At 30.8% G+C, this 22030-nt stretch overlaps 1 protein-coding gene across 4 annotated transcripts in view; it reads left to right on the top strand.

Moving 5' to 3' along the window:
- The first annotated feature begins 3629 nt into the window (after positions 1-3629).
- LOC143067285 (uncharacterized) overlaps positions 3630-22030 on the top strand; it is a 29335-nt gene continuing 10934 nt past the window's right edge. For 2 of the 4 annotated variants that reach the window (XM_076240422.1, XM_076240419.1), the window contains exons 1-8: positions 3630-3713; positions 4268-4405; positions 18730-18771; positions 19169-19333; positions 19871-20038; positions 20488-20539; positions 21057-21195; positions 21744-21815. In XM_076240422.1, coding sequence (XP_076096537.1) covers positions 18760-18771; positions 19169-19333; positions 19871-20038; positions 20488-20539; positions 21057-21195; positions 21744-21815 — 608 coding nt within the window. In that variant the 5' untranslated portion in view covers positions 3630-3713; positions 4268-4405; positions 18730-18759. Of the gene's footprint in view, positions 3714-4267; positions 4406-4584; positions 4605-17726; positions 17785-18729; positions 18772-19168; positions 19334-19870; positions 20039-20487; positions 20540-21056; positions 21196-21743; positions 21816-22030 lie in introns of those variants that run through there. The other 2 variants (XM_076240421.1, XM_076240420.1) reach the window with 2 other exon arrangements.

Genomic DNA, 22030 nt, shown 5'->3' with positions numbered 1-22030 from the left:
AGGTTATCATAGTGTTTAATTGAAACGATACATTACAAAAGGTGAACTAAGTGTTAATATTGAACAAATATCTGACAAAAGGTTAACATAGTGTTTGCATGAAAAACCTTAAAGCAAAAGCTATAGGGTTTTTGTTAAACAATACATGACTAAAGATAAACACAGTTTTTAAATTGAAAAAAAACACATGACAAAAAGTTTTCATAGTGTTTATATTGAAACAATACATGACAATAGGTGAACACAGTTTAATATTGAAACGACACATGACAAAAGTTCCATGAAATATTATTGTTCAGCCGTTATAAACATAAAATGCTTGCTTTTGTCAAAGGACACAGACAAATTAAATCGTCATTTCACGAACAAGAAAAAAACAGATCTGCGTAGCTCTTTATTAATTTCAGGAAACTTCGTGAATAATAATCTTTAAGCATGAAAACTAATAAAAAAAAATTGCAAACACATTGTATGAAAATAAGCTAATAGACTCATCCAGTGGAAAGACAAAGACATTGGATTCATGAGTTTTCAAGCAATTCCTGTTTTTGATATCCAAGATTTTTTTAATTAAGGAATGACTGTAATATTTTTTCTGTCTATGAAGAAATAACATAAAAAATGTGGTGCACACTGAATAACGCGCGTAGCGGGTTATTTAACAGTGTGCACCACATTTTTTATGTTATTTCGAATAGACAGAAAAAATATTACAGTCATTTCTTATAATTTAATTCTAAATTCTATTTTAAACCGTAGAAAACCTTGAAAAAACGTTGATGACGTCACGGTCACATGATTAAATTATGTCTATGGGCTCATAACAAAATAACGTCATCCAATCAGAAGACGCGTTACATCCAAAATTAAATTATTTATCTATGAAATTGTTTGTGAAAAGCTATAACTTGACATCCTCCTTGTTTGGATAGGTCCATTTTATCTATGAGATTATACATCTTACAGAATTATCAAAAAAAAGAAAAAGAACTTATTGTAATGGGTAATAAACACAGGTTTTGCTACACAACATTATTTGTGCAAACAACATTTCAAGGTCAGTTATGATTGATTTGTCTACTTTTAGATACAAAAAACATACGGATTATTTTTGAATTTTTATTTTTTCACAACATAATTTGTTATCAATTCTGTTAGTGTTTAATGCATTTCATTTCATAAAATATTTTTTTTAATTTATATTTCAGGGATAGGTATTGGTAGGGTTGGCGGTAATAAAAAAGCATATATATGGAACATCACTGAATTTTATTATTCTGTATTTCGGAAAAAAGGGTCGGCTGATCAGTAAACCAACAAATTAAAAAAAATCTGGCCTTATATTAAAAAGATATTGGACCAAAAATTAACACAGTGTTTATATTGTACATATTTTTCTATTATTTTAAAAAACTATATTAAATAAGTGAAAACTGAGAACAGCAAAAATGATCATGTATACAATAATGCCAAATGACCAAAACTATCAGATGACTGCTTATAGAAGTTATTGCCCTTAAAAGATTATTTTGTTTTTTGTCTTATTTTAGAGGTATTTGCCTCTAATATTGAAAAATATGATAGATAGCTAGAAACTATTATCAGCAATTCTGATTGGTATACAAAATATATATGTGTGCCAACATGACAGAAACCATTGCCTGACCCCTTATAGTAGGAATAGCAATTCAAAGATTTTTTACCTACTGTTTCAATTTTTGACAGGCGAGTGACTCAGGCTCTAAGGAGCTTTCTTGTTCCAATTTTATTCTATAATAAAAAAAAAAAAACCTAACACAAACAATATAGATACTCCAAGCATTTAATAATAATTTATTTTAGTAACCACTGTTGATACAACTGCACATTATTTGATTGGACTTCTTTACTTTTTCAGTTTACATTACAAATATTAAAATCAGATACAATTTTCAAACCAATCAAATGTCCATCATTATGCAGTTGTATGCATGTATATATACAATATAAAAATAGATGTGGTATGATGGCCAATGAGACAACGCTCCACAACAGACCAAATGACAAATAAATTAACAACTATAGGTCATCGTATGGCCTTCAACAATCAGCAAATCCCATACCACAAATAAAATAAAGCCCATTGTGGACTTCTCACCTTATCTTGTAGATTTATGAATATTTCACATAATCTTTGAAAAAATATTTGTATACAAACTTTACACTTTAATTGTTAGAATAATATTATCACATTACTTTCTTTTTTACTAGTGAGGCCAGTCAGGCCACTATTGATTGTAATTGCTAAATATTAAATGTTTGGACCAAAGGTTAAACTAAGTTTTTTCCAAAGCCATTGACTTATTCGATTAATCTGGTTGATGTATATCATAACAAATCATAATGTTTTATTTAGGACAAACATTTTAAAATCTCTAAAGTTTAATAAATAGTCAATTAAATTATAGGATCATTTCTTTTCATTAAAATTAAAAGGCTTTCATATCTTTTTTTCTATTCCTTTTCTTGAGGTAAATATTTTTGGTGTTGGCTTGATGTTAAATGTAAACTCTTTCCTGATGAGCATTTTTCCATGTCTAATCTTCTATACCTTGATGGCCAGGTTTGATGAAGTCTAAAACCAGTTTACAGTTGGTGATGTTGGACTGACAGATGGGTGAGGTTGGTTAGGGATAAGAGGATACCCAATTTTTATATGCCTGTCAAAATTAAAACATTGTTGCACAGTAACTTGAGAACGACTTATCCAAATTGCATGAACTTAACATAGTTCTTTATTATGATGGTCAAACGATTAGTTTACTTTTTGGTGAAAATAAGATTTAAACTTTTTGAGTTATGTGACTTTGTAAGTAAAACAGGGGTGGTGTTTTTTTCACATGTCGCGCTGTATCCCAAAAACAATTCATGATTATTGCTTAAAACTTTACACACTTCTTAATTATATTAATCTAAAGATCTGTATACTTTTTAGTGATGATTCTTATTTAGGGTTATTGAGTATTTTGTAAAAAAAAGAGGGGGGGGGGGTCACATGTTGCGTCGTATCTCAGGAACTATTTATGACTAAAACTTCACACACTTGTTATTTATATCAATCTGAAGATCTGTATACTTTTTCTTGATGATTCTTTATTTTATTTTTGAGTTACTGACTTTTTATTGAGCTTTTTGGTAAAAAACAGATAAAACATGATGTGAGCATTTTTTTTTTCAGTCTCTTATAAAAATTTCCTATCCAGCAGGAATAAGGTATGAGTCAGGATATACTTAGCATGACTTCCTGTACAGCAATGTTTTAACTAAATTTGGATTGCTGGTTGCTAAAATCTAATGATTTTATAATAAATACTTAAGCCTATAATGTGATAATGCACATTTGTCAGTGACTATTTTAGTATACATTCACATCTTGTCTGAAAAAAAAAGCACTCAGAAAAATACTCTTAAGAAGATAAGGAGGAAAAGGAAGAAAATAAACAATTCTAAACAAACAAAAAAAGTACTTTATACATACTGCAAATGCAATATGTTCTAAAGAAAACAAAATAAAGAAAAAGAAACAAATTTGCAAACTTACTTTACAAATCTGTATTTTTTAAGTTTTATTCTAGGTAAGGTGACTCCAGGAAAAGATTGACAAATGATGCCAGAACAGCAGATAGGATTAAGGCTCTCAGTAAAAGGGTGAATTATTTAGAATTTGTTGAAAGGTAAAAATATCATCTTGTTGGCAAGATAATACTTATTCTTTAATTTTGAAAATGAACTATATGGAGAGTTGTCTTATTGGCAGTCATACCACACCTTCGTATATCTATCTATGTTAGTTTATAATGAGATGTAGTATAAGCATTTATGAGACAACAACCCAACAATGCAATAAATTATAAACATTGTAGTCTTCTCACAGATCTGAAATGAGAGTTGGAGGAATCAAATGAATATTTTAGTGAAGTTTGTAAAGTAAAAGCATCTAGATTCAACATTTTAAAAAATGCATCATTTGTTGATGATATACATTTGGCTTTTAAACTTGTATTGGTATGTAATTCATTGAATAAACCACTTTTCTCAAGAAGAAAAATATTGATGTTTGAGTAACATAACTAATTTTACCAAAATTGGTTGTAGAAGTTCCTGTTGAGCTGTTGTTTGTGTGTTATGCAGAAAAACACTTTTGTTTACACTTTCAATACACATTTAAGTAAATAGATTAAAATTTTAATCCATCATTTGATAATGTTTTATGGCCTTATAACAATAGGTTTAGAATTGTTCCAAGTGGTGACCTATTCAGTACAAAGAAGTTTAAAAGGACCATTTCCCTCAGGACAGGTTAAAGACATTACATTTGTTCTTTTGGGCCACAAGCTTGATTACAAATTGGAATACACATCACCAAGTAAGTGTTTTATTTTCATGATAAATGATACTAATTGCTGATTTTATTCAGGTAACAGGTACTCAATATCCTGATAGTAAAAAGATGAAATTATCATATATTTGATTAAATTCAACATGTATTTGTGTAAACTTCATTTAAACAGAAAACCAAAAATAAATGGAAACATCCCAAGTTGGCTTTGATATTTGATATACCGGTAAGTGAAATATTTCCAAATTAAAGTATTAATACATTTGCTTTCTCTTTTGATAAAATGTTATTTTATTTATGTGAGAGTATACTGGTAGTAATAAATGCATTAGTAAGTGTAATTTAATATTACATTTAGTTTCTTTAAAAAAAAAATTTTCTTAAATAATTGGATGCGATTATCTGATAATCTTTTGTGAATATTATGTATTAAGTTAACTCATAATTAGCAGTTCTATTCAATTTTCAAATAACTAGATTTAAATGTTATCAAAATTTAAGGATATCTTAAAGGTAAATCTAAAATGAATTAAGAAATGTGTGATGGAGAGTTATTTTTTTCTCACCCCAAACACCCTAGATTGTACTCTGTTGGTCAGAATAAAGACTTCCAGAAAATGTTAAATGACACAATTGTTAATTGTATACTTTGAATAAGACATCATTAAAGACTCTTGAAGGATTTTTTGGCAAAGATAGACTCAAAGTAAATGCATCAATAAAATTATTTTATTAGGGAAGAATTCAAAAAAATATACTTCATTTGTAAATACATTTTTGGTTGAAGGTTGTGCTCTACCTTATGACACAACATATCGTAATCAAAAACGTCATGATTTTGGAGAGTTTTTGCCATTTCACTTAATTTTCTCTCTTCTTAAATCTGTATTTAAAAAAGATAGATTTTTAGAAAAACAAGAGTTTTATTGCATTGAATAGATTAAACATTTATTTTGGAAAATTGAAGAATTTCAAATACTGTTGATTTATTTATGCTAAATTTTCCACTTTAACAAAAGCAAATTACTTGTGCATTATTAATTATTTTGCTTAAACTAAATGAGATACCATTTGAGTAATCATATGATAATAATTTTATGGCAAAGAACCACTGTTTCAGGCACATTCAGAAAGAACATACCAGAAAACAGTACATACTTTGGAACATAATAGTTCCTACACATAGTTGTAACTTTGTAATTAGGTAAAATATTTGGGTTGTCATATTAAATAAAAGCATTAAGACTTGGGATCACTGTAGAAGTTGCTTTTGAATAATGAAAAAAATGGGAAATTAAAAAAGTGGGCACATTTTTTCTGTTGCTCTGATCCGACGTTCATGCTTTTGTCAAGCCTTGACTTTAGTTGAAAAAGTGAGACTAAGCGATCTTACATTCCATTTTCGGCGGCGGCGGCGTCCACAAATATTCACTCTGTGGTTAAAAGTTTGAAATTTTAATAACTTTCTTAAACTATACTGGATTTCTACCAAACTTGGACATAAGCTTGTTTATTATGATCATAAGAAAGTATTCAGAAGTAAATTTTGTAAAAATACAATTCCATTTTTTCCATATTTTACTTATAAATGGACTTAGTTTTTCTGCGACGAAACATTACATTCACTCTGTGGTTAAAGTTTTTAAAATTTAAAAACTTTCATAAACTATCCTTGATTTATACCAAACTTGGACAGAAGCTTGTTTATGATCATTAGATAGTATCAAGAAGAAAATTTTGTAAAAATAAATTTCTTTGCCAGAAACAAAACATTCACTCTGTGGTTTAAGTTTTTAAAATTTTTATAATGTTCTTAAACTATCCTGGATTTCTACCAAACTTGGACAAAAAGCTTGTTTCTGATCCTAAGATATTATTCAGAAGTAAAAAAAAAATTCTACTTTTTCCGTATTTTACTTATAAATGGACTTAGTTTTTCTTCCAGTTAACATTACATATAGTCTGCAGTTAAAGTTTAAAAAAAAACATTCATTAGATTCATAAACTATCCTGGATTTTTACCAAACTTGGAAGCTTCTTTCAATCAAAAGACAGTATGGAGAGGGAAATTTTTATTGATGTTTTTCCTCATTTTTGTTGATTCTAAGATTAACAGCAAAAGTAGGTGAGACACTGTGTTCCGCGGAACCCTTATGAATTTTTATACTTCCAAACTTCTGGGAACCAGTGCAATATGTTATATGCAGTTTCAGCTTTGTTGAATTTTTAATACAGGTTAGGATAGTTGTGACACGACATGACTTTTATTTTATTTGAGCTCAAGACAGAAAAGCTTATATGCTTGATGTTGCAGAATTTAAGATAGAGAGCAAAGTGGCTATGAATAACGGTTCAATTACTTTGTAAAGAAAGTGTAAAAAACTAGAAACAACTGTAATTATGGTTTTGATTGATGATTATAGGATATCTATTGTTTGAAAACAAGAGGAATTCTTTTTAAATATGATGCATTGTAAGTTGTCCATTATGGTACATTGTAAGTTGTTCATGATGGTACATTGTAAGTTGTTCATGGTGATACATTGTAAGTTGTTCATGGTGGTTCATTATAAGTTGTTCATGATGGTACATTGTAAGTTGTTCATGATGGTACATTGTAAGTTGTTCATGATGGTACATTGTAAGTTGTCCATGATGGTACATTGTTAAGTTGTTCATGATGGTACATTGTAAGTTGTCCATGATGGTACATTGTTACGTTGTTCATGATGGTACATTGTAAGTTGTTCATGGTGATGCATTGTAAGTTGTTCATGATGGTGCATTGTAAGTTGTCCATGATGGTACATTGTTAAGTTGTTCATGATGGTACATTGTAAGTTATTCATGGTGATGCATTGTAAGTTGTTCATGATGGTGCATTGTAAGTTGTTCATGATGGTACATTGTAAGTTGTTCATGGTGATACATTGTAAGTTGTTCATGGTGGTTCATTATAAGTTGTTCATGATGGTACATTGTAAGTTGTTCATGATGGTGCATCTAAAGTTGTTTATGATGGTACATTGTAAGTTGTTCATGATGGTACATTGTTAGTTGTTCATGGTGATACATTGTAAGTTGTTTATGATGATACATTGTAAGTTGTTCATGGTGATACATTGTAAGTTGTTTATGATAAGTTGTTTATGATGGTACATTGTAAGTTGTTTATGATAAGTTGTTCATAATGATACATTGTAAGTTGTTCATGATGGTACATTGTAAGTTGTTCATGATGGTACATTGTAAGTTGTTCATGATGGTACATTGTAAGTGGTTCGTGGTGGTACATTGTAAGTTGTGCGTGGTGGTACATTGTAAGTTGTTCATGGTGATACATTGTAAGTTGTTCATGATGGTACATTCTAAGTTGTTCATGGTGGTACATTGTAAGTTGTCCGTGGTTTCATGGTGTTACATTGTAAGTTGTTCATGGTTTCATGGTGGTACATTGTAAGTTGTTCATGATGGTACATTGTAAGTTGTTTGTGGTTTCATGATGGTACATTGTGAGTTGTTTGTGGTTTCATGATGGTACATTGTAAGTTGTTCATGGTGGTACATGTAAGTTGCTCCTGGTGATTGTAAGTTGTTTATGATGGTACATTGTAAGTTGTTCATGGTGGTACATGTAAGTTGCTCCTGGTGATTGTAAGTACCTCATGGTGATACATTGTAAGTTTTTCATGGTGGTACATTGTAAGTTGTTCATGGTGATGCATTGAAAGTTGTTCATGATGATACATTGTAAGTTGTTTATGATGGTACATTGTAAGTTGTTCATCGTGATACATTGTAAGTTGTTCATGATTTCATGATGTTACATTGTAAGTTGTTCATGATGGTACATTTTAAGTTGTTCATGGTGGTACATTGTAAGTTGTACGTGGTTTCATGGTGTTACATTGTAAGTTGTTCATGGTTTCATGGTGGTACATTGTAAGTTGTTCATGATGGTACATTGTAAGTTGTCATGGTGGTACATTGTAAGTTGTTCATGGTTTCATGGTGGAACATAGTAAGTTGTTTGTGGTTTCATGATAGTACATTGTGAGTTGTTTGTGGTTTCATGATAGTACATTGTAAGTTGTTCATGGTGGTACATGTAAGTTGCTCCTGGTGATTGTAAGTTGTTCATGGTGATACATTGTAAGTTGTTCATGGTGGTACATTGTAAGTTGTTCATGTTGATGCATTGTAAGTTGTTCATGATGGTACATTGTTAGTTGTTCATGATGGTACATTTTAAGTTGCTCATGGTGATACATTGTAAGTTGTTCATGGTGATACATTGTAAGTTGTGCATGGTGATACATTGTCAGTTGTTCATGGTGGTTCATTATAAGTTGTTCATGATGGTACATTGTAAGTTGCTCATGGTGATGCATTGTAAGTTGTTCATGATGGTACATTGTAAGTTGTTCATGGTGGTACATTGTAAGTTGTTCATGGTGATACATTGTAAGTTGTTCATGGTGATACATTGTAAGTTGTTCATGGTGGTTCATTATAAGTTGTTCATGATGGTACATTGTAAGTTGCTCATGGTGATGCATTGTAAGTTGTTCATGATGGTACATTGTAAGTTGTTCATGATGGTACATTGTAAGTTGCTCATGGTGATACATTGTAAGTTGTTCATGGTGGTTCATTATAAGTTGTAAATAGATATAGATAGTAGCTAAGCTAGTTACACGTTCATTAGTAAAAAATCTACATAGACCTATGTAGCTGCTAGGATATTGAACGCAACCCAGTTGTAATGATTAATTAAAAAAGGAACTGAAATAGCACAAAAATAGATTATCTGTTTCAATTATATCATTGATAGAATGAAATTATTAAAACAGTGACGGACCCAGCCATTTGAAAAAAGGGGGTTCCCAACCCTGGACAAAAGGGGGGGGGGGGGGGTTCCAACTATATGTCCCCATTCAATTGCATTGATCATCAAAACAAAAAGGGCGGTTCCAACCCCCGGAACCCTCCCCTTGGATCTGCCACTGTAAAACATAGTATTTACTCTTAATTTACTCTTTAAACTAAATAAAGGTTTTTGAAACTTTTTTGTCCAACCTGTACATTACACATTTTCTTGGCAGATTGAATGCTGTTAATTTTAATGTTAACTATTAAGGTTCATGAACTTATATGATATTTATTTATAAACCCAAAATAACCAAATTCTTTAATAATTGAATTTAATTAAATTAGAATTATGATGCTTATCTTTATTTTGTAGTATGTTATTATTGGAGAGGGCATTTAGCCAAACTATTTGAATATAATACAAGGAGAAAGGCATAAGTCATGTATTGGTCATTCACTTTAGTTGAAATTTACATAAATAATAGTATAAATTCTTGACCATGTGATTGGATGTTACATATAGATCCTTTAATGATTAGTTTGTTTTTGTTAGGTTTGTAAGTACTGAAGTTTTGATGAGATATTTAAACTCCTAATCCATGAGAACATCCATCAGTCTATTTTTATGTCCATTATTTAATACTTTTCAAACCTTTTCTAATGCTTTTATTTTTTCAAGGCCAATCATAAAATAAATACGTTCTAGAAAATTTGCTCTAAAGATGCTAACCCTAGAAAGTGATGATTTAACCCTGATATTTGATCTCTTATCTAAAAATTAAATACAACATAATATTTTCCAAAGAAAAAAAAAATGCATTTAAGTTCAGTGTGACATTTCAAATGCACATCATGGATAGAGTTGAGCATTTAGACACAATTAACCTTCAAGTTTTCTTGAAACATTGGCAAAATGTAATGTTGTAAACGGATTTTGAAATTATTTTTTCCACCACATTTAGAAAAAAACTAATACTAAGCATAAAATGTGGTTGAAATCCCTGCAGTTTTTAGCTCACCTGGCCTAAAAGGCCATGTGAGCTTTTCTCATCACTTGGCGTCCGTCGTCGTCGTCGTCGACGTCGTCGTCGTCGACGTCGTCGTCGTCGTCGTTAACAATTTTTCAAACATCTTCTCCTCTGAAACTACTGAATGGATTTGAATGAAACTTAACATGATTGTTCCTTAGTATATCCTGCACAAAATGTGCGCTTCGATTTTTGATCCGTCAAAAAACATGGCCGCCGTTACTTAAAATAGAACATAGGGGTCAAATGCAGTTTTTGGCTTATATCTCAAAAACGAAAGCATTTAGAGCAAATCTGACATGGGGTAAAAATGTTCATTAGGTCAAGATCTATCAGCCCTGAAATTTTCAGATGAATCAAACAAACCATTGTTGGGTTGCTGCCACTTAATTGGTAATTTTAAGGAAATTTTGCAGTTTTTGGTCATTATCTTGAATATTATTATAGATAAAGATAAACTGTAAACAGCAAAAAAGATCAGCAAAGTAAGATCTACAAATAAGTTAATATGACCAAAATTGTCAATTGACCCCTTAAGGGGTTATTGTCCTTTAATGACAATTTTTCACAATTTGTTCATCATATTTGCTAACTTTAAAAAATCTTCTCCTCTGAAACTACTGAATGGATTTGGTTAAAACTTAGCATGGTTGTTCCTTAGATTATCCTGCACAAAGTGTGTGCTTTGATTTTTGATCCGTCAAAAAACATGGCCGCCGTTACTTAAAATAGAACATAGGGGTCAAATGCAGTTTTTGGCTTATATCTCAAAAACGAAAGCATTAAGAGCAAATCTGACATGGAGTAAAAATGTTCATTAGGTCAATATCTATCAGCCCTGAAATTTTCAGATGAATCAAACATCCAATTGTTGGGTTGCTGCCACTTAATTGGTAATTTTAAGGAAATTTTGCAGTTTTTGGTCATTATCTTGAATATTATTATAGATAAAGATAAACTGTAAACAGCAAATATGATCAGCAAAGTAAGATCTACAAATAAGTCAATTTGACCAACATTGTCAATTGACCTCTTTAGGAGTTATTGCCCTTTAAAGACTTTTCACAATTTGTTCATCATGTTGACTTACTTTAAAAAATCTTCTCTTATGAAACTGCTGTATCAATTTCAGCCAAACTTAGGCTAAATGAGTTTCAGAGTTTCAGAGTATCTAGTATAAATTTTATATTTCATTTCCTTGTATGTCAAGAAACATAGCTCCTATGGCTAAAATAGAACATAGGAGAAAATGATTTTTTTTTTGCTTTTGAAGAAAATAGGACGATTCAAAGAACATTTAAATAAATTGAAAAGCCAAAATAATCATTGATGAGAGATTAAACCAAAAAAATTCAGGTGAGCGATTCAGGCTCTTGAGAGCCTCTTGTTTAAATTTTGCAACAAAATCTCTATTTTTGCCTAATTGGGTTGTGAATGTCAATGCTTTTTAAGAAATAAGTTTATATTAATTTCTTACTTGTCTTCATCTAATTTAACCAACTTTTATCTGGAAACAATAGATAATATGAGGCAGGCATAACCTGTGAATGGGGATGAAGTCTGTATGCTTTTTTTATAAATCAAACATGTTAAAAAGAGAAACGGAAATACCGTAGCGTTTCCGATTTTGGTTTTGTTGTTAGGGATTTAGTTGTTACGTTATGACGTCATATTCAATGTAAACAAAGAATGTAACGTTTCCGATTTTGGTTCTGTTGTTAGGGATTTTAGTTGTGACGTTATTTAAGTTATGACGTCATATTCAATGTAAACAAAGAAACGTTGTCATCAGGTAACGTTTTTTTTTTATAACAAACAATTTTTAAAAATGAATTAGTATTGATTTCCTTTTTTAGACTGATAAATATACATTTTATTCAAAGTCTCATGCAAACAAGACCGGAAACAGAAGTAGATTTCTGCGCAGATCCGGAAATTCAAAAACGCGACAAAAAAAAAAATTGAACGATTTTGAGTTCATTAGTACTATGAAAATATTGTGAAAATTTTCCCGATTTTTTTTTTTTTTTTTTTATTGAATTTTCTACTGTTATTTGGGACTTTGTCCCCATATAATATATGCGGGACCAAATATGGTGCTTTCTTTTGAAAAGCTCTTGTTGTACAGCAAACTGAATTTATTGTCTTGTAATTTGTATTAAGCTATATTGTTATGCCCCTGTAGTAACGTAGCAGGCTTTTTGGTTTTACCTTGTCAGTCTGTACATCTGTACCTCATGTAATTGGTTTGAGTTCTCTACCATGTCAGTCTGTACATCTATACTAGATGTACAGACTGACATGGTAGAGAACTGAAACCAATTACATGACGTACAGATGTACAGACTGACAAGGTAGAGAACTGAAACCAATTACATGACGTATAGATTCTATACGTCATTGGTTTCAGTTCTCTACCTTGTCAGTCTGTACATCTGTACGTCATGTAATTGGTTTCAGTTCTCTAACTTTAGTTTGTTCTAAAACTTATACACAATGCTTAATACCACAAAACATTGTCATTGGGTTCTAAAAAAATAACGGTATTTCAATATGGATTATTTTGAGAAAACTATTGTAAGGTGAATGAAGTGAAAACTTAAATTTGAATGACATTTTAAGAGCAATATTTTATTTACATTGTGTAGGATCATATTTTTTCCGGGGTTTGTAAATCCATCTCATATGAAGATAGTTAAGAATTGTCCGACGTTATTTTTTATCCAGAAATCAATATTTACTGAACAAGCTGAACAAAGGAAATGATAGTGTGAGCATATTCTATTGTCATAACAATGTCAAAGGTCAAGGTTAAAACTCAAGGTAGTAACAAGACTTCACTTTTGCATCTGACCATTAGCAATACTTTTTCCATTGCTTGTCAATGTGTAGTACATGAATAATGGTATATTTTAGGGTCAGAGATCAAAGGTCAGGGTCATGTGACTTAGTATTAAATATTAAGTGTGTGCTGTTCAGCTTTAATCTTCTTACAGCACCTTCTAATTTATGACCATTTAATCAAATAATCTCAAATTAAAAGACATAGTTTCTGTTTTCTTTACAAGAGTCAAAGTATTGTTAAAAAGGGGGAGACATTTTAAATATTCTATTGCAGAGGTGAACCCATAGGCATTTGTCTCAGATTTTTTTTTACATAAATACTTTTATACAAAGGTATATAGTAAAAACAATTCTAAAACAAGTACTTGTGCCATACCCTACTTTTTATAAATATATCCTTAAAACTCAAGTAAATTGTCAGTGCTACACCTCTTACCATTTATCATATAAAAATTTTATGAAAGTGAAGTTAGTTTTCCACAATATTAAATGTTAAACATGTTTTGGTTTAATATATTTTGTATTGAAAGGATAAGCAGAAGTTGTTAACAGGTCACTAATAAAATTATTGTATTAAGACTCTTTATTTATTTAATTCTTTATAAAAATATTTGATCATGTGTTACTGATCTGTTTATATGACGTAACACTATGATCCTCTTACATTTAACTTTAGAGTTGATCATAACAAATCGTATACTTAAGTTTCTGCTTAATTAATTTTATACAAAATGCATGTTGTGGAAAACCAAAATGATTAAAAGGGCCAAGTGAGCTTTTCTCATCACTTTGCGTCCGTCGTCCGTCGTTGTCGTCTTTGTCATCTGTTAACATTTACAAAAATCTTCTCCTCTGAAACTACTGGGCCAAATTAAACCAAACTTGGCCACAATCATTATTTAAGTATCTTTTTTAAAAAATGTGTCCGGTGACCCTGCCAACCAACTAAGATGGCCGCCATGGCTAAAAATAGAACATAGGGGTAAAATGCAGTTTTTGGCTTATAACTCAAAAACCAAAGCATTTAGAGCAAATCTGACATGGGATAACATTGTTTATCAGGTCAAGATCTATCTGCCCTGAAATTTTCAGATGAATCTGACAATCTGTTGTTGGGTTGCTGCCCTAAATTGGTAATTTTAAGGAAATTTTGCTGTTTTTATACGACCGCAAAAATTGAAATTGAAAATTTTTTGGTCGTTATATTGGTATCACGTTGACGTCTGCGTCGTCGTTGTCATCATCGTCGTTGTCGTTGTCGTCGTTGTCGTCCGAATACTGTTAGTTTTCGCACTCTAACTTTAGTAAAAGTGAATAGAAATCTATGAAATTTTAACACAAGGTTTATGACCACAAAAGGAAGGTTGGGATTGATTTTGGGAGTTTTGGTCCCAACATTTTAGGAATTAGGGGCCAAAAAGGGCCCAAATAAGCATTTTCTTGGTTTTCACACTATAACTTTAGTTTAAGTAAATAGAAATCTATGAAATTTTGACACAAGGTTTATGACCATAAAAGGAAGGTTGGGTTTGATTTTTGGAGTGTTGGTCCCAACAGTTTAGGAATAAGGGGCCCAAAGGGTCCAAAATTGAACTTTGTTTGATTTTATCAAAAATTGAATAATTGGGGTTCTTGATATGCCGAATTTAACTGTGTATATATAAAAAAGAAGATGTGGTATGATTGCCAATGAGACAACTATCCACAAAAGACCAAAATGACACAGACATTAACAACTATAGGTCACCGTACGGCCTTCAACAATGAGCAAAGCCCATACCGCTTAGTGAGCTATAAAAGGCCCAGATAAGACAATGTAAAACAATTCAAACGAGAAAACTAACGGCCTTATTTATGTAAAAAAATGAACGAAAAACAAATATGTAACACATAAACAAACGACAGCCACTGAATTATGTAGATTTTTAATTTTTGGTCCCATTTCAAATTGGTCTACATTAAGGTCCAAAGGGTCCAAAATTAAACTTAGTTTGATTTTAACAAAAAATGAATCCTTGGGGTTCTTTGATATGCTGAATCTAAAAATGTACTTAGATTTTTGATTATTGGCCCAGTTTTCAAGTTGGTCCAAATCGGGGTCCAAAATTAAATTTTGTTTGATTTCATAAAAAATTGAATAATTGGGGTTCTTTGATATACCAAATCTAACTGTGTATGTAGATTCTTAATTTTTGGTCCAATTTTCAAATTGGTCTACATTAAAGTCCAAAGGGTCCAAAATTAAACTAAGTTTGATTTTAACAAAAATTGAATTCTTGGGCTTTTTTGATATGCTGAATCTAAACATGTACTAAGATTTTTGATTATGGGCCCAGTTTTCAAGTTGGTTCAAATCAGGATCCAAAATTATTATATTAAGTATTGTGCAATAGCAAGAAATTTTCAATTGCACAGTATTCAGCAATAGCAAGAAATCTTCAATTGCACAGTATTGTGCAATAGCAAAAAAATTTTCAATTGCACAGTATTGCACAATAGCAAGAAATCTTCAATTGCACAGTATTGTGCAATAGCAAATATTTTCAATTGCACAGTATTGCGCAATAGCAAGAAATATCCACTTGCACAATATTGTGCAATAGCAAGAAATTTTCAATTGGAGTTATCTTTCTTTGTCCAGAATAGTAGTTGAATCAACTTAAATCATTGTTTTATACAATATACAATGTATATTCACTTTTACTACCAACTGATAAATTAAAACAATATTTTACATTTTAATATTTTATGATGTATTTAAATGAGTAGTTATTGTTGCAAACTCCATTAGAAATTTGAATTGAGATCAGTTTTGGAAAAAGGGAAAGGGGATGTGAAAAAAATGGAGGGGTGTTCAATTTTTCTCATTTCAGATTTCATAAATAATAGAAAATTTCTTCAAACATTTTTTTGAGAGGATTAATATTCAACAGCATAGTGAATTGCTCAAAGGCAAAAAAAAATTTTAAGTTCATTAGACCACATTCATTCTGTGTCAGTAACCTATGCTTTGTCAATTATTTAATCACAATTCAAACTTAGAGCTGAATGCAGCTTGAATGTTGTGTCCATACTTGCCCCAACCGTTCAGGGTTCAACCTCTGAGGTCGTATAAAGCTGCGCCCTGCGGAGCATCTGGTTGGTTGTTATCTTGAATATTATTATAGATAGAGATAAACTGTAAAATGCAATAATGTTCAGCAAAGTAAGATTTACAAAAAAGTCAACATGATTGAAATGGTCAGTTGACCCCCTTTAGGAGTTATTGCCCTTTATAGTCAATTTTTAACCATTTTTCGTAAATCTTAGTAATCTGTTACAAAAATCTTCTCCTCTGAAACTACTTGGCCACAATCATCATTGGGTATCTAGTTTAAAAAATGTGTCCGGTGACCTGGCCAACCAACCAAGATGGCCGATATGGCTTAGAATAGAACATAGGGGTAAAATGCAGTTTTTGGCTTATAACTGGAAAACACAGCATTTAGAGCAAATCTGTCAGGGTAAAATTGTTGATCAGGTCAAGATCTATCTGCCCTGAAATTTTCAGATGAATCGGACAACCCTTTGTTGGGTTGCTGCTCCTGAATTGGTAATTTTAAGGAAATTTTGCTGTTTTTGTTATTATCTTGAATATTTTTATAGATAGAGAGAAACTGTAAACAGCAATAATGTACAGCAAAGTAAGACCTAAAATTAAGTCAACATGACCAAAATGATCAATTGACCACCTAAGGAGTTATTGTCCTTTAACAATTTTCATAAAATTTGTAAATTTTTACTAACATTTTCCACTGAAACTACTGATCCAAGTTCATTATAGATAGAGATAATTGTAAGCAGCAAGAATGTTCAGTAAAGTAATATGTACAAACACATCACCATCACCAAAACACAATTTTGTCATGAATCCATCTGCTTCCTTTGTTTAATATTCACAGACCAAGGTGAGCGACACAGGCTCTTTAGAGCCCTTAGTTTAGTCTGATTATAGATTTTGCAAATATGGAATTGGTTTGCCAAGGTTAGCACATCAGATGCCAAAGTTTAAGTGATATCTATATGTAGTATTACTTCCCCTTACATACTTTTTGTATTGATTTAAAATAAAGAAATAGTAGTTAAAGATCAAATATATACATCTGAATCAGATCTTAAAAGTTTTAATGCTCCATTATGATTTAATGGCAAATCACTTTTGATGCTATTAAATGCTATATTGTTGGATTTCAATGTCAAAGGTTGACCAGGGATAGATATTTTACATAATTTGTCATAAACTACACTCAAAGCTTACCAAATTTCATAGTGCATTCCAATGATAGTGAATTTTAAATAAATATTTATTTTCTTTTACCTGGAGTCCTCAATAAGGTATTTAAAGTTAATTGATGATAAATTGAAAATCCAATTAAATATGTAATTAATATGATCTATTCAAGAAAATTTTCAAACTTTATTTGGAAATAATTTATTTTTGAAATTGACTAAATGTCTTAGTTTAGGTCAGCTATGTTTAAATTTTATTACACATATTGTCTTGTTAAATTTGATAATGAACAATAACAAAAACAAAAACTATCAGATTTAAGTTGGGAAGAATTAATTTGTTTCTTCTCTTCATACCTCGTCTTACATTAAGGACCTAATGATGGATGAATAGTAAGTTTAACTAATAATCACTCTCTATTTTTTGGATGGACATCGTATTTGCTGATTTATAGTTTGAAGCAAGATTAATATGTTTATTTTTATATACCTGCAACAGATTTTGTACTATTTGTTTCTGGCTATTCAACAAGATTGTGTCATCCTGTACTATTTGCTCTATGAAATCCTTCTGAGGTACAGCAACTGATAATAGTAGGACAAATGATTTCATATCAGAGGGTTAAGTAGGTTTATCTTACTTTTAGTGATTCCATTCCCTGATCATGCTGATTAAGAACAGCATGCTTTTTTTATAATTTGCACTAGTGTTTTTGTTTCTTGTATATTGTTCTTTTAATGACTGTTCAAAGTTACTTGTTGTTTTAAGTCATGTTTAAATGCTTATTTTTAGATGGAAAATTGGGTTTTTAATCAACCTTTTTAGATAGGGAAATGCCTGTACCAAGTCAGGAATATGACAGTTGTTTTCCATTTGTTTGATGTGTTTGAGCTTTTGATTTTTCCATTTGTTAAGGGACTTCTGTAATGAATTTTCTTTGGATTTTGGTATTAATTATTTTACTTTTTGGTATAATTTCAATTTATTTTATTTTCATATTTATATAGTCAATGAGAGTAGAATATATTACTACATGTACTTGTCAATAAAGATACAATTAGTTGACTTGAACATGTGTTCGGGGAGGGGGTGAAGGTCATCCTGAATTCCAAGAACCAAAACCTGGTACATCTTGAATTCCTGATAAATCAAGACTTCTTTCACAGACACTGAAAATGAAACACCATGAATATATCCTACTGTAATCATATGTCTCTGTATAAGGTTACAACTCTTAATTATTAAAGAATTTTGCTATACATTTAATAAAGGTAAAAGAATGATTAATTTTTACAAATGTTTTCGATTGCTATAATCTTTTCTTTTTTCTTACTCAGGTGAAGAAAAGATATAACAGCAGCATCAACATGAATACTGAGGTAAACATTAGCATCCTATAATGATAATAAGGTTTGTATGTAGCCATTATTTATAATGATAATAAGGTTCGTATGTAGCCATTATTTATGCAAATAAAGCTACTCTGTGAGTATCTCCTTGATAAGGACTCACATTCTGATATTCGGTTCATATCTGTAAGTAGCTTTTCCTAAATTCACAATAATTGAATTAGAATTTTATTTATTCCCAATGCATGCAATAAAAATTCTGAATTTCTAAATTTACAGTATTCAAATCTTATAGTTTACCTCTGAACATTCAGTGATTAATAAAGATCCTTTATTTTTTCATCAAACTCAATATGTGACCCCACATATCAATATTTTGAACGTAAAAATTTTAGTTAACTATTTATTAATATCTTTTTCTCTGCAGAGGTTAAACAAGTTAAACATGCTGGTATTCAAGCAAGCCAACATTAGAAAGATGCAGGACGCTATAAAAAGTCTGTTTGACATCTTCCATGATATACTGGAGAAGGATTTTGATTATGGAGCATACTATTGTGCAAGCGAAATACTACAAAGGTTACAGAGTGTGGTAAGGTTAATCTAGAAACAGTGGTAGTACTAAAGGAATACACAATTAAATCAGTGGTAGTACTAAAGGAATACACAATTAAATCAGACTAATGTGGTCATCATTTGGCACAAGACATGTAATCATTTTGAAGTTAACTTACGGTAATAATTTAAATTCTTGTTGATGTTTCAAATAACTCATAAAAAAGCTCAGAACTTGTGGAGGAAAATCCAGTCTGTTGGGCTGGGGACAGAGTATAAAGACAAATAGAGTGACATTTGTAAATGGCTATCCAAATTGATTGACAATTCATAACATTTCTAAAACTGGCTAACAGAAGAGGCCTATGATGATAAATGAAAAATAATATTCACCTGTAATTTGCCTCTAAAAGTATTGACGCAAATGAAATAAAAAAATCAGTCAAAATGAAAGAAAAAAATTGTCGCAAATGAAATACAGATCGACACAAATACAAAACGCTGGTGAAACTTCAGCCTTGTGAATTAAAATGCATTTAACCTGCATTACATTAATTAGCATTTAAAATTGTAGGACCAGAAATACTGGAAAGATATCCGTAACCTGTATCTGCATGATGAGTATTATGGGTATAGTGATGGGAACTTCTCCGACGATGAAATGAACAATCCTGCCAAGTTAATTATGGATATGTTATCTGTACTGTGTAAATGTAAAGAGGGAGTCATGGAAAAAGTTGAGGTGAGTCATATTGGTTATTGTACCAGATAGTTATGATACCACAACTTTAAGGTGCGACTATATTGCAATCACCTTGTCTGTCCATCCATTTTGTCCATCAAATATTTTTGTCATTCTTTCTTTAGATACAGAACAATTATTTGATATATGGTTAGAAATGGCTCGCTCAATCATGGCCATATGCTTGATTACAGATCAAAGATTAAGGTTATTGTGACATATAAAAGCACAATATCACAATAAGACATCTTTATATTGATTTTAAAAACACCTGAAGTTTACATATCAAATTTATTAAATCAATTTTTCTTTTCATTGTGATTTGTATATAAATCAAACCTGGTATCTGCCAGGATTGAATGTTATTAGCTTTTTAAGATTCAAATTTATATAGTTTGGTGTTTATTCGAAAAATTTTGCTTCACTAATCTATTTTCATGTTTTTTCAGCAAAAAACCCAAGAAATGCAGCAGTTGGAAGCTAAACATGATGAAATGAGAAGTGAGTGATAATTGTTACTTAGATAAACACAGTATGGTATTTGGTTAAACCCATGACTTATTTCTTATCCTTGTTTATGGTATGGTATCTGGATAAAAGGAAAGGAGAGGAAAAAACAGAACTCTATGCTATGTGTGTTTTATACATTGTAAACTCAGAAATGTTTGCTCGAATTTATTAATGCATTTGTTGAAAACAGACAGGAATGCGAGATTGTTGACTTTGGGGTTTGTCAAAGCATTACCGTTGCTATTTCTCTATAGACAATCTTGTCCTGATCATGCATGAAATATTTTCTACTGGACGTTAGGGAACAACAATCATGTACAGCTAAAATTGGAATTGATAAGTACGCATAAATTGCTTGAAATCCTTGTTCTACATGCAGTGTAAGCTTTCCACACCACATATCTCAGCAGTTTTATGAGCTAAAGATAGATCAGTAGTGTAACATTTTGTTATAAGACAATTAAATTGGAATGTTATTTTCTTTCATTTTATAATTTGTGATTTGTAGATAAAACAACAGATTTGTATCAACAATTACTTGATGAGAAGAGGGAGAATGCTGATAGAAAGATGGAATTTGCTAAGTTACAGGGAAAAGTTAACCTGATGGAAAGAATGGTGGAAGAGAAAACAAATAAAATTACAGAGTAATTACACCATTTTAAAGTGAAATAATTTACTTATATTCAAACTGAAGTTGTTTGAATGTGAAACTTGATAGTGTTATCTATCTTTAGTTTTTTTTTTATTACTGTTTGTAACTGGCTCAACTATAATCATAATTGACTAAGATTGTAAGTTTTCAGGAAGGTCAGTGGTTCTCTCTGGGCACTACGACTTCCTCCACCAATAAATTCTTACTGCCATGAAATAACACAATAGTACTGAAAGTGCAGGAAGGTCAGTGGTTCTCTCTGGGCACTACGACTTCCTCCACCAATAAATTCTTACTGCCATGAAATAACACAATAGTGCTGAAAGTGCAGGAAGGTCAGTGGTTCTCTCTGGGCACTACGACTTCCTCAACCAATAAATTCTTACTGCCATGAAATAACACAATAGTGCTGAAAGTGGTGTTAAACAACAATCAATCAATGAATTGAAACTACTTATTTAATTGGATTGGAGAAAAACAATGTTTAGAAATGTCTGCTATCATGTAGAAGTATTCATCAGAACATTTGTTATATTGTAGGCTACTGAAAGACAAAACTGTGCAATTATCTGTAAAAGAAAAGGAGAAATTGTTAGAAAATGCAAATAAAAAGTAAGTTTCTAGTATGATAATTGAATTCCTTCCGTGTGGCATACCTTAATAGATTTCGTTTGTTTATATATTGACTTAAATTGAACAATATTTTAGAAATTTGAATAAATAGAAATATACAGTATATGTAAAAGAGACAGCAATCTTAAAGCACAACAAATCTATGAAAGACATCTAAAGAGTTAATTTTCTGCCAGAATCGACAAGTGTTTAAT

Source organism: Mytilus galloprovincialis, chromosome 3, assembly GCF_965363235.1.
Source record: "Mytilus galloprovincialis chromosome 3, xbMytGall1.hap1.1, whole genome shotgun sequence".
Lineage (NCBI taxonomy): Eukaryota > Metazoa > Mollusca > Bivalvia > Mytilida > Mytilidae > Mytilus > Mytilus galloprovincialis.
The sequence above is the reverse complement of the archived record's forward strand: the minus strand, read 5'-3'. Positions and strand labels throughout refer to the sequence as shown.